Source organism: Cheilinus undulatus, linkage group 23 (genome assembly GCF_018320785.1).
Source record: "Cheilinus undulatus linkage group 23, ASM1832078v1, whole genome shotgun sequence".
NCBI lineage: Eukaryota > Metazoa > Chordata > Actinopteri > Labriformes > Labridae > Cheilinus > Cheilinus undulatus.
In genome coordinates, this window is record NC_054887.1 from 9,750,709 (window position 1) to 9,765,009 (window position 14,301).

Below are 14,301 nucleotides of genomic sequence, written 5' to 3' on the forward strand. Positions count from 1 at the left end.
GTCCTGCACCTGGTGCATTGCTTTAAGTGTTCTTAAAATGAGTCCTGGCACACCTGCGCTCAAACTGGTCTCACATGGATAGACAAACTCTCACAAAGACACACATAGGCACACACTGGCTAAATCTAGCAAGTTGCTCTTGGATGACTACTCTTTAATTTGTCTTGGGCTGCAATAACCCAACAAATCGAAATTAAATCCATCCAAGGCTGTTCATTAGCCAGTACAACTACACTTCTTGGTCTAGTCCTTTTAATGAATTTTCCGGCAAAAAGCCAGTTACCCTCATGCAGTTTTCTTTGGAATCATCCTTGAAGCAGATAGAGGGAATATCACGATCATTTTTATACATTAAAGAGGTTGATTTAATACATTTTACTATGTTTTCTGTAACAGGTCCCATAATGCACACTATTAAATCAAAAAGCCAGATGGATGGTTGTTATAGCATATGTAGAACTATCATTTATATAAAAAAGGGAATTGCTCACCAGTGGGTCTCCTTCTGTGTCGCTCTGAGAAACCTGCTTAGATGAGGCTCCCTCCTTGGATGAGCTGAAGCCATCGTATCCGACATCCTCCGGCCGTAGTTGGAGCAGTGACTGGCCCTCCTGCTGCAGTGCGGCAGCGTTCCATGGATACGTGTCGTTCACCCACTTGGATGGATCCTCCCATGCTGCTCTTTTGCCATACAGCTGCAGGCGTGTCAAAGAGAGGAGAAAAGTATAAACACTATGTGGAGCAAGAACATCTATCAGAGACCAAGCCTCCTGTAACAGGTATGAGGTGTTGACTTGGAAGCCAACTTAGCTGTACCCCTTGTTGTGCCAAATTTTTGAATAATCCTACGGACCTAAAGGTTGTTCCTTGACATTTGCAGCCAGCCCCCCCCCCCGAATAAAATCCTTGCTGCTTGATTGAGAGTCTAGCTCGTTGTCTTTGTTGATCAAATTAATCACAAATAATATTTCACTACTTCAGGATAGAGATAAAAGGGCACCAATGGACTAGCTACTGCACCCCATGTGCAGAGGTTATTGCCCCCCAGCTAGGAAGCCTAAGTTGGAGTCCGACCTCTGGTACCTTTCTCACTGTTCGTTCCTTCCTCCTCTGGGGTGTGGTTCAGTCAGAATGTTTACATACAGTTAGAAAAAGTCCTCTTACTGCGTTAGTACAACAAAAACTGGATTTTCAAAGTGCATGCAAACATGCCAGTCTGACTGAAATCGTTTGAATCCAGATTTCCCATAGTATAGACTAACTAACACATCTTATCTTCTTACAACTATAATTAATGGGATGTCTGTCTGTCTGTCTAGATTTGCATGCCATACTGTTGCTCCAATTGTCCTTGATACCTCTTGGAAGACTTTTTGGGTTTACTGGTTCAAAACTGGTGCCAAAAAAACGTATGTACAGATTTTCTAAACAAATTGTTGCATGTTTCACTTCAGTTTGCCCCCGTTCCCATCCGCCTGTGTAACACACGCTCACTCCACTACACTGCTGAAGAGGAGGTGGCCTTTGCTCTCAAACACACGCTAAAAGATGGAAACTCTGTGGGGCTCATGAGTCTGGCTTTTCTTTATAACTGAGAGAGAAAGTGATAGAGCTGGAAAACAACTGGGCTTTGTTGAAACAAGCCCACAGGGAAACGTATTTGGCACACCTTGATGTAATGATAGACCTGCTCCACGATTCCTGATTAAATTAAGCTCTCTTTAAAGCACTTCTCTATGCTCATTTGAAACCCTCTATCTGGAATGCCAGGTAAGTGAACTGGTAAATTTTGCCTGTGGTGTGAAGAGCGCTTAGTATAGGCTCTACAGGCTGTACCATTCTGCAGCATTTACCATTTACCATTCTGTAATAACCAAAGATTGGCTGGCAAGATGTTAATCTTGGGTGATAAAACCAGACAATGACGTACCTGAAGCCCCTCCCTGACAGCCTCCAGCAGGTAGGGCACAAGTGAATAGTTCCACAGGTCGGTGAACCAAACCCGAGAGCCTTCTACATCCATGGGACAGGACAGGAAGAGACGGGGGCCTGTAGGGGCAAAGAGCTCAGCTGAAGCCAAAATGTTTGTTGCATTGAAAGTAGAGATAAAAAAGACACAGGGCAGAGCCTAAACACAAATGAGGTATAAATGGACACAAAAGAGCATTATAAACACAGAATTATCAACCTGCCATTATTTTATGAACATCGTGGTTAGATTGAGACACAATCCAGGCTTTTGTATCAGCCTAACAGTATAAACAGAGAGAGGCAGCAGAGTGTTAATCTGTGTCTGAGTCTGACCTATTGTGACATCAGAGGAGCTGTGTGCCTCCAGAAAGCCGTTGAGGTGCTGCCAGGTCTTTGGGATCCAGTCGATGATCTTAATCAGGTCATTGCTGCGCATGTTCTTATTGATCTCTGTCTCTATCAGCTTTCGCCGCAGGAAACGGCCCAGGAAACCTTTGACCGGCTCAGTATGGTTGGTGCACAGAACCCATCTACACCGGGACGGATGATCAATGAAGAAAAAGAAAGGAGAATTGTTAATTTGAGTTGATATTAAACCAGAAATTCCATCAAAAACCTCTTAAGAGAAATAATTACACTGTTTAATGGGCATCTATTCCTTGAGAATAACTATTCTTCTGGTCTGTTTGTCTTTAATATGATGGATTTGTTTACAATTAGTATTTGGCTCTGATAAGCATTCCTAATGCCTTCACAATTGCCAAATTATCATCTAGTCAAAGCATGCCATGCAGACATTTATCTGCATGATAGTCTATTTATTTTCATTTAAAAAGACTAATTATCAAAGGGATGCAATTACAGCCCTCCCTTCAGAAGACAATGTGTTTAGTCTAAGGAGAAATAACACACTGACAGGGAAATGAAATCAAACAACATGCAGAGTGAATAAAACTACAAGCAATCCCTCAACGTTTGTGCATAGTACCACACCCAAAAGTACACTTTTGTGAGAGCTGTTTTCTTTTAAGTCAAGCTTGAAGTTGAAGAGTCACAAACCTGAAGTTGTGGTGGAGCTCGAGGTTCGGAGAGGAAGAAACTCCCTGGTTCATGGTCCCAATAACATAAGGGCTACACAAAGAGACAATGATAGAGGAAATCACAGTCAATACCAAGCAGCTGAAATTAACAGAGAAAAAAATGTAAATTGCTGCATTTTGTTGCTGCTACACAAACTACAATGCACAACAGGGTGATTGCAAGACAGAGATAAAAGATATTTAAGCTTGCCTTAATTATGCCTTGAGGCATTTGATACTGGAACAGTTTGATATTAAGTGTCTACAGATAATTTTACCATTAGACAAAGGAAGGCAAATGCCTGGGGTTTCGTGCTCCAAGGGGCCTTGAGATAGTCATTGTAGTTGTAGTGTAAACATGAGGTATACACCTGAAATTACTATTAACTATTAAGAGGAGCATTAAGTACATAAAAAAGGGGCCAAGAGAGAATAAAATAGATTCTGATGATCAAAAAAGTCACTGGGAAGGACCCCTGACCCCGAATATTTAACCCCAAGTCAATAAAAACAGACATAGTTGTGAGAGCTTTGAGACAATAATTCAATCAGCTGATCACAAAACTGGGCATATGACTTCTATGTCCTTTATAAACATACAAACATGAACAAACAAAAATATTAAATTACATATTATAAAGTTCAATATTTTAGGTTTAGTGTTGATAAAGTCTTGTCAACATTCGGACAAACTTTTACATTTATGATACAAAGTTCATAACATTATATCAACATTTTTAGGAACTTCTAGGTTGTGATAGTTATGACGCCCATACTGAAAAACATAGCTTTTTTGTGTACTTAAGAAATCTTATTCTGCTTCTTTTACCTGTCAAATACATCATAATTAATCAGTCTTTTGTTAATATACTCAGTGCTTTCTTAGGCCACATATTAATATGCATCTGTTTCATAACCAGGTAAAAGCTCCTCACTTGGCTTTAAGACTGTTCTATTTTTCAACAGTGCATTTCAGACTCACCATTTGTGGTACTTGCAGTTCAGGAAGCCGTTGAATATGTCACTGAGAGAGCCGATGTGATGCAGGTTGTCCAGGATGACCACAGTGGGGAGCTCTGTGTCCGTCTCCTCAGAGTTACACTGCTCTGCCAGGGTGGACAGGTACTGACGCAGGTCCTGGAGAACAAAAGCATCAAACGTCATCATTATGAATTCAGTCATCTGCACAGAACATGTTGTTTTAGAAGAGTTTAAAGAGGGAAAAATGTAGGCCTCCACATGCAATAAAAAAATCATTGGTAAGGAGCTATCAGTGGTAAGGATGCATGGGTCCGGAGCTGGACTATCTCAGGATGACATCTAAAGGCAGAAAAAATCATGGGTGCCAGTTTAGCTCAGTAGGGAGAGCAGAAAACCATCCTAGAACAAAAAAACAAACAAGCTACAAGCTCTTAAGTCCATTTACAAAGACCATATGTATTCATAACTGTAAAACTACATATATATGCATTCCCATATTTATATAGTTTATATTCTTATAATCTTAATTGTACTAACATGGACACAGTATCCTGCATATATCACTATTTCTACATCGGGATACCTAGGAGTTTTTAGGGCATGTCTTTCTTTGGTTACTTTGGGTCATTTGTGATATGTGTGTTTTATGTGTTCTACACATAAAAAACAATCTATGACAAAAATGATCACAAAAAAGTGAAAATATGCAATTATATAGATAAGACAGCTTGGTAATGAGTGTTGCCCCCCCCCCAAAAATACAAATTAAAAGAAAATCCTTTCACAGTGACCCCAAAGTCCTTAATATTCACAATTTCCCTCCCTCCTACCTTGCTGGAGTTCTGGTCCACATTGAAGCTGGCCACGTTGTGCTCTGTCACCTCCTGCCCCATCTGAGAAATAATGTACTCAGCCAGCTTGGCAGCCAGGAAGGATTTGCCGGTGCCGCTGGGTCCTGAGAGGATGATTCTTCGATGCTCCATCAACAGGTTGAGGTACCGCTGGATTATAGGTTTGGGGATCAGCGTGTCGAACACCAGACTGTCGATGCTGTTCTCCTTCACACCTGGGAAGAGACAGGAAACAAGAAACTGGATTGTTCGAAGAAGAGGAACAAAGTACCTAAATTTTATCAATAAGGTATTTAACTCATTTTCTTTCCCTTTCCTTAAGAACCACACCTTGTTTCTACAAGAGCCATTTTTTCCCTAATATAGAAACTTCCTGTTCCCCTGCTGCCGTACCTTTGAGGTTGACCTTGATGACGTTGTTGTCGCCCACCAGGTAGCCGCAGGGAAGCAGCTCAGGCACTTCAGAAGTGTGGGAGCGAACCACCTCGCCCATCCTGTAGCAGACAATGCTGTCTGAGCTGAGGCCAAGGCTGGTCAGAGGATCCACTCGAAACACGTACTCCTGCAAAAGGGAGGGAAAATGATGCACTGCACTACACTCCTGGCTAAGTTTTTATTGAATTGCTCCTACAATCTAACATAACGGAAACACAGAATGAAAGATTGAGAATAAATGAATGAACAGTGCAAAAGTGTCCCTTTTTTCTTTCTTTTTCTCCAAAGATCACCTGGGAATTCATCTAATTCTACAAGTTTGAGATTAATGATACTTGCAAGCATTAATTCAGATTCTTGCACGCTAATAATAAAGAAAACAAGTATGCTTTTATCCATGAGTAGGATGCATCAAAAATAAATTGAATTCCAAGCTCTCGTGGGGAATTAAACACCTGTAATTAATCCAGCCTTTGTGTGGCTGCATGGACACAGAATTTCCAATACAAGAACACCCATTTCTTTCTTTATTTCAATTAGTTTCATCCTGGGGTGGTTTTGCTTTTAAAATTAAATAAAGGTTCAGTAAATATTGTTAAAACATTCTGTTAAACAGGCTAATGATGATTAATAAACACCCTTTTCACAAGCACATTAGGCATTAAATGCTGTATCCTTTGAGAAGCTAATAAAAGAGTCTCTTTTTCAAGTCTAACTAACTTAAACAACATAATGGACAATTGCCTAAAGCCTAAACACATACAATCTTTCAAGATATCCATCATGTTTCTCCAATATAATGTGTTAAAAAGATAAATGGTCTTTGGATGTATTTTTAGCAGCATAATCATTAGGAATATTACAGCTTCATGTTGCTGCTTCTCACTTGAAGGTGTAACTGTACTTTAGGGTGAACAGTAATATAGAATTATGCCTTTAGAGTATTTAGTTCAGAGGACATTTTAGGTTAGGGTTAGGTTGAAACTCACAGAATGGGAAGACTGAGAGAAAAAGGTGGAACAAATCCAACGGTGGCTTCAGCACCATGGACAGCACCATGGACTTCAGCACAACACATTTCTGATACGTCAGAGCCATATTTAGTGGTATAAAATCACTGGTTGGATAGCTGATTAATGACAGATTGCTTTCTAAGCAAAAGCCAATGTGTAGCAATGTGACATGGTGCTAAAAATCTACTGTATTACTGAAACTGTTTAAACGACGTGGCTCTCTCTCACAATCATAAAATCAAGTTGCTGCAGTTGTACTTTAAAAGATTGAGTTAAATGCTTTCATTCTGTTTATCTAAATGTATTATACAACACCATGGACTGAGAACAGAGCTTTAAATCAGTGGTTCCCAAAGTGGGGGTTGAGTTAGAAAAGGCCTATAAAGTAGTAGTTGCACAACATTACATGCTCTAACCAACTCCAGGGGGTCCCCAGTTCTTCGCACTGTTATTTTGGAGGTCAGTGGCTGAAAAATTTAGGAATCACTGCTCTTAATAACATTCCTCTAAGGAATGGGTCCTGAACTACATTTGTACGTTGTTTGTTTTGATTGTCAAATAAATTATATGCCATTTTTAGCCTCTAACAGTGAGATCAGTTCTTCAACTGCAGCCAGCAAAGGGGGGCGATTGGGATATTTCAGCTGAATATTTCTGGGGCTGTTAAGTTGTCCAGCACTGGTGATTACTGAAATCCCCAAGCAGGAAAATTGCACTCCCAACATGCCCGAAGCCAGGAGTCAACAGAGAAAACAGAAGCTTTGATCAAGAATGGGCTGATAGGTACTGTATGTGTTTAACACTCATTATATTTGCTAACAGGGTAACAGGTGGATTTTTGGAAAACCTACAAAAAAATAAAGTCATTCATCATGAATTTGTTTCCTTCTCCGTTTTTGTGGAGTTGTCTAACAGCTGTAGGGAGTTTATAAAAAATGATACACAATATTCCACAACATTCAGCATCTTTTCCTCGAACTTTTTCTGAATTTGATAAAATACTGAGGGTGGTTGGCAGGATGTGTAGCACCTAATGTGGCCCCAGTGCCACCAGTTGATGGTCACTGGTCTAAGGCCTGGGTGATATGGCTTAAATATTATATCACTGTATCACAGTATTTTTCTCACACTTAATGGTAACACATCAGAGTTTTACAAAATTAAAAAGAGATAACACATTTAAATGCACATTCATGTTGCAACTCTCCCCCTGAACAAGCATTAGGTGGCATACTCAACTCATGTCTGAGCATAACATCACAGAAGAATGTTTTTGAAGCCTCTTTGTTTTATTTCTCTGTAACTGCCATCACGGTTTTGATTGTCATCTCTACCCTGTTGAGGTACCTTTAGCTGCTACTGACGTTCACCCTGAAAGCATTTGAGAGAATTAAGACATTTATTGTGAAGTCTATGCAGCTTTAGAGTTAGCGGCTGCTTCTCTGACCTTATTTAACACCACAGCCTGCTTCTTCGATTATCATGGACTTAAAATGAGAGCATCATGAGTTAAAATACACCTTTAGACACTTGTTTACGCTATTATTACAAGAATCTCTGCAGCTGTGGGCTCAAGACAAACCGAGATGAACAAAATGCAGCGTGTTAAAGCGCCAGACAGGAAAACAGAGAGGAGAAGACACGTTTTACCAGTTTACTGTGCTCAATTACAACAGCAGGAGTGGGTGATGTTTGCTTAGTTACCCAACTTCTGGTAATGCTATGGTAAAAAATGCTGATGACTGGACTCAGACTGAGCTGTGGTCTTTCACATATCACTCAACTATGCCATTGATGGCAGCGGTTTTATCTCATGTGTGCACTACAAAACAAAGCAAGGTTCTAGACCGGAGATGACGATGCTGCAAAACTCTTTCCATGGAAGAATTTTTACCAGTGTTGGTATTGATACATGTTTATTACAAACCACTAATTGGTCATTGTCAAAACTTTGGAAACCATAAGGATACTTATTAAATCGACGGTCAATTTAAGGGAGAAAACCCACCGGCTATTTAAAACAGAATATAGCACTTAGTAAGATTGTCCTCCAGGATTTTCCTGTCCAGGGACCAGGGCTGAGAAGCTTCCCCACAGCATGATGCTGCCACCACTGAGCTTCACAGTGGGAATGGTGTGTTTGTGCTGATGTGGAGTGTTTGATGTCCGTCAAACATAGCATCTTCTCTGATGAGAAGATGAGCAAAAAGATCTCTGATGAGCAAAAAGCACTATTTTGGTCTCATCAGACCAAAGAACTTTGTTCCACCTGACCATGAAGTCTCCCACGTCTTTTGGAAAACTTCAGTCTAGATTTGATATGAGTTCTTTCAACGTGCCACTCTCCTTCAAAATATGCAGCAATTAATGAACTTTTTATGAACCACTGAGGATGACTGATAGTCAGGAGGACTGGTCCTGAATGCAAAACTAAACATTTAACAGACTTAATTTTTGTAATTTTAGTAAAAATGGGGCTGTCATTCCTGAAATATGTGCTCAAATACGCCCACCAGGAATTCAAGATAATTGTCTCAATTTTTCTATATACCTTGAAGAGGCGTCGGATGACTCCATCCAGTACATCCCACTTTGTTTTCCCACTCACACCTATAGAGCCAATGAGGTACTCCTGGCTTTGTGTTGCCTGAAGAGTTATCAAAAACAGCAACAGTTAGAACATGTAAGAACACTGGATGAGGAAAAGTGTAAAATCATCACCATCTGCTGACCTTGGTCTTGGTCTTTGGCCCTCTGCTGATGGTGACCACAATCCGAACGCTCCGTCCCTCCTTGCGTAGATTTCCCTCGTAACCATCATCCAGCAGAATGTCTAAAAACAAAACTTTGTGTTAGAAATCAACTTTAAAATGTCAAAGCTTTGAATAATCATAAAAAATCTTTCTCTCTCCCCCTGCCGGCAAATCACAGCTGGAAATGGACAAACAGACCCCAAAGTGAAAGATAGCTAATGGGTTTCTTTCATGTGATAATTACTTTTGTGTTCAATCAATGCTTTCATACTGAGCGTTTAATAGGAAGAGCATAGAATAAATAATGTTGGAGCGGCCGCGTGTTAGGAAATTTAAGCAGAATCAACGGGAAAGAAACAAATATTTTTTTGGAAAAAGAATTTAGGAGGGAAAAGAATTCAACAGGATGTTTTTAGAGGTGTTTACTATAAGAGTTGTGTAAGTAAAAGAGAGGATGTGTTGCTGTGCTACAATGACAGCAGTGAGAGAAAATAACCAGGGAGCCAAAAAAAGCTTGCTTATAAAGGGATGACTTGCCATTTCTTTTTTCAAACTAAAGAGGAGGGGAATGACAGGCGGACACTGACAGTTTAGTTTGAAGATTTGTGTTCCCTTAAAGCAAGAAACAAGAATGTGCAAAGATATCAGAGTTGTGTCTCTATCAGACTGGGGTTATAATGGGTTTTAACTAGTGTTGGGTAATATTTTTCTTTTTTTAATGACACTGGTGCTAAATTGATACCTTTTAAAATGGTGCTGGTGCCTAAACAGTGCCTGAATCAATACTTTTAAGAGGAACACAAGTTGATGGGTAAATTAAAGCTATCTCTGTATCTTAAAAGCTACAGAGAAATATCTTGTAAAGATGCCATTAGAACATCAGTTAAATAAATAAAACAGATGTTACTTCTTTACTTAAGACGCTCAAACAAAATTCATTCTGCATCAGAGACATCTGAGGTGGTGGGGTAGGAGATGAAGCACCAGAATCTGTGCAGAATTTGGCTTTTTAGCCATTTCTTTTTTCTTTCTTTTTTTTTACAAAAACCTCTTTAATGTAAAAGTAAAAAAAAGTTTTCTACATAGACGATCCCATCTCTGCTGCTGAAGCTTATAACTCCTTCAGAGTAGTCATAGGTGTCTTTGTGGCCTCTCTGACTCGTCTTTTTTTTAGCCCGGGGACTCAGTTTGTGAGGACGGCCTGATTGATGATGAGTTTAACTGAGCCCCAGGGGATGTTTAGTGCCTTGGACATTTTTTGTCTCCATCCCCCGACTTATTCTTTTCAATAACCTTTTTGTTGAATTGCTTGGAGGGTTCTTTTGTCTTCTCGGTGTAAAGGTACTACTATACGACTACTGATGAACCAGTTACTGGACCTTCCAGACACAGGTGTCTTTATACTACAATCACTTGAGACACATTAACTGCACTCAGGTGATCCCCATTTCACTTATTGTAAGACTACTAGCACCACTTGGCTGGACCTCTGTTTTACATTGCATATGATGTTTAATTGACCTAAATCTGTTCTCAATTTGACATTAAAGAGTTTTTAAACATGTATTTGTGTAAAAAAAAAAAAGCCAAATTACATAAAATTATTTTTAAAATAGTAAAAATTGTTATAAAATCAATAAAAAAGTAAAACTTTCAACAGGGTAAATACTTTTTCAGTACAAGTTTGAATGCCTTATTTCCTTTTACCTCCAACATTTGATGACAGCAAACACCACAAACAACTTCCAGCATAAGTCTGTCTTCATTCTTTATTCCCAGACTATTTTGAAGAGGGAGGGGGAGATATTTTGTATTCGGCTGGCTTCCCTTAGCTAACGGCTCTGTGCTGGGGTGATAACAGCCCGTTTGCCCACTCGTCTTCCCACATGTCACCGCTCTCGGCTCATCCCTCCATCAATTAACGAGGGCCCGAATCCTCCGGGAGAACTGCGCCTTCGATGTTAATTACGGGACAAGTTAGAGGGGCGAAACTCTTTCACTACTCAAACGGAGCAGGCCAGGAGGGATATTCGGCATGTTCATGTGTTTGTGCATGTTTGTGTGAACGTGTTACAGGCTCCAGCTGTGATGTGAGGCCCTCACAGTAGAGAGAGAAACTATTTCATCATGTCGTGCGGCTCCTCTGGATCATTCCTCTCTGCAAACACAATTCTTTCACATTTTTTGAAGCAAGCACAGAGAGAGCTAATCCAACTTGATGCTGCAGAATAAAATAACCTCCGCACTGGGAGTTGCTGCAGACCATAAAGTGTGTCCCGTGGCTTAAGTAGACACAAGAAGATGGTGCTTACAATGCCATGCTGAAAGATCTTAATAGTTAAAACAACCTGTCACCAAGGGCTAAGAGATATGAACCAAAAATCATATCTTAAAATTTTTTACTTGAATACTGTATATCTCAATATTTGCTTCTCTAAAGAAATAACAGGTGAAAGCATACAAACATATTTTTTTCTCTTGTCCAGACGTGTTTATTTTCAGACTTCTCCCACTCTCCTCCACGCCGCTCTTACATCACAGGACAAGCTGCTAACACTGAACTGACCTGACATGATGGTGTCTGTGATGTTGAGGTTATTGAGCGAAAGCCCAAGGGACTGGCGTGAGGAGGACGAGGATGTGCTGGAGGTCTCGGAGGGCGGCCTGGCTGTCTTCACAGGCGTGGCCGTCGGCGTGGCGTTCCCACTGGACTTGAGACGGTCGTTCTCTGCTTTCAGCGTCTCGATTTCATTCTGTTGACAACAAAGGGAATGAAAATGAAACAGCAACTGAAGACTGTGGTAATGCTGAGCAATCGGCCGCTCAAACAGCAGACGGTCATTTCCCTGCAGTCACTGTTGTTATACTGAATCAGTATTATTGGGATTTTAGGCTGTTAGCAGCTGTTTGATCTTCAAGGCTCCCTTTGTACTGAAGGGTAAGTCTCAGATAAAGAGCCTTACACAATCCCAGATCTGAGGGGAGACTTTAAACTTCCATAGACAAGGCAATCCACATCTACAAAGATCTACTTAACTGAGACATTTATGGTGATTTCTTTGAACATGACCTTCTTATAAGAAAAGGAAATGACACAGCACCTCTGAATATTAGACTCTGAACTGAGTGGTGGCATCTCATTGCAATATTTCAGAAGGGAATAAAACAAATATGCACATTTAAAGATAGAAAACATCATGACTTCTTCATGACTTCGAGGAGAATAAAACCCTGAAACAATATCATGCCTGACATTTTACTGCCAAACCTACAAGTGTTCTAGGTGAGTAGATATGATGTGAGCAGCTTTGTACAAGTAATATCTAGTTAGCTATGTTTCCCTGAGTCTTTCCGCTGCCCTGTCGGTGCTCTGTCAGACCGCCACTAACTATCTGAATGTATTGTTAATTTCCTAACTTGAAGTTGCCATGCTTCAATGCCTATGAGGGCGAAAACACGCTTAAGCCCAAATAAATTGGACAGACGGATTAAAGTTTTGATGTTTGCTGACAAAAAAGCTGAAGCAGAACCAAAGGTATTAGTCTCTTAATAGGATGCCTCATATAGGGAGTCTGTTTGAGATAAAATAGCCAAAGATGTGTCAATGAAAAGGTATAAACATGACTGAAGACCCAATCAGTCATGCTTTCCAAACAGACTTAACCGTCTCACCTGCATGCGGTTCATGGCCTCTCTGATCTGGTCCAGGTGGTGGGCGGAGCTAAGCGCCTCCAGACGGATGTCTGTCAACTTGAGCTCCTTCTCCCTCAGCTCGTTCTTCAGCTGGAGGATGATTTCAGCCTCAGCTTCTGTGCATTCGCAAAGCCTATGACCATGATTAAAAACAGGGAGGAGGAGGACGGGGTCACCTCAAGGGTTATATCGAACACACAAACACAGTCTGGAGAGAAAATTACTCGCTTTGAGGAACATGAGAGCTGAAGTTTGGAGGGAAGCTGGAGTCAGAGTTTAAAAAGGAGCAGGAAGGTACAAAAAAGGGGGTATGCAAGGAACTACAGCATTTAGGACAATGAATCTTCCCATTTACATTCATTAAAGATAAGAGTTTATAGCTCAAAATGTTAAGCATTTATAGTGGCCAAATTTTAGATTTTGTTGGAGAGAACCAGATGAGCTTCAGAGATTTATCAATTTAGCTTTATTCTCCTGAGTCAAGTATCACCTGGAACCTCCCTCTTCTTCAGATTTTGGTTTAGAGTTCTTGCACTGGATAGATGTCTGTAATTTACACATATTAACTAACATTTCTGACTGCGATCAATCTGTGACATGTAGGGAGCTGAATTTGCACCAAAATACTCAAAAAACTTTTTTTTAACTTCTGTAGTGCAACGTTCATTATTCTTGACCAGAGAAAGGGGCAGAAAATGATGCACAGACCAAAATTATGACCTCAGCTTACTAGGAAGCCACTGGAGCGGAGTTCTATTATCACAGCCCCTCTGTGTCTGCTGAAATAGCACGGGTAAGTTGCCCTTGAATTTTTACCTTACAAATTACAGACATGTTCAATGTGGATGGCAAGTCCCGAGGGAATATTTATACCATGGCTTTGGTCAATAATCACAGCATTCAGTTGCATGACTGGTGTAGAGGCCAGGAGGGCAACTAAAGTGTCAGAAAACAAAGTGTGCTCAATGTCGACAGGCTGTACAACAGATTTAGAACCAACATAGCTGCTTTAAATAATGGCTAATGACAGATTCAATTTGTGCCACATGCACAAATGATTTTGTGGAGTTTCAGAAGTGCCAGCAGACCTACGTCGGTTGAAGTCTTTTTTTTGTTTATCCTCATTTCTTAAACTTTAAGGTGTGTTTTAGGTTTAAACCACTTTATAAGACTCAGTTTGCAATAGTTGCAATAGTCTAAAATGAATCTGGAAATATCAGCATATTAGATATCATCAAAAATCCAATATTGCATCCCTAGTAGCTGGATACGAGGTTAATTCATATATCTGTCTGCATTTATTGAACTTAAACATGCTGTGGGTGCTGTGGTTGAGTACCACGATCATGGTGTAGTTATTCATTTTGGTAATAAACAGGCAGATGTGTATACAGTCATATGGGTTAGATGCAGCACTATTTAGCTCAATCAGAAACATGACATGAATCTGTCACACTTGTGTTATTTACTTCAAATTTTGATCCCCATATTATGAGTCTGAATGAAGACATCAGCCTTCACTTCA

At 40.2% G+C, this 14,301-nt stretch overlaps 1 protein-coding gene across 5 annotated transcripts in view; it reads right to left on the reverse strand.

The window, feature by feature from the left end:
* Positions 1-14,301, reverse strand: part of nav3 (neuron navigator 3) — a 340,033-nt gene that overhangs the window by 9,197 nt on the left and 316,535 nt on the right. For all 5 annotated transcript variants that reach the window (XM_041780603.1, XM_041780602.1, XM_041780601.1 and 2 more), the window contains 11 exons: positions 12,756-12,909; positions 11,650-11,836; positions 9,063-9,163; positions 8,882-8,977; positions 5,276-5,444; positions 4,862-5,097; positions 4,033-4,187; positions 3,031-3,102; positions 2,305-2,501; positions 1,931-2,049; positions 492-695 (listed from right to left, as the gene is read on the reverse strand). In XM_041780603.1, coding sequence (XP_041636537.1) covers positions 492-695; positions 1,931-2,049; positions 2,305-2,501; positions 3,031-3,102; positions 4,033-4,187; positions 4,862-5,097; positions 5,276-5,444; positions 8,882-8,977; positions 9,063-9,163; positions 11,650-11,836; positions 12,756-12,909 — 1,690 coding nt within the window. The remainder of the gene's footprint in view (positions 1-491; positions 696-1,930; positions 2,050-2,304; positions 2,502-3,030; positions 3,103-4,032; positions 4,188-4,861; positions 5,098-5,275; positions 5,445-8,881; positions 8,978-9,062; positions 9,164-11,649; positions 11,837-12,755; positions 12,910-14,301) is intronic.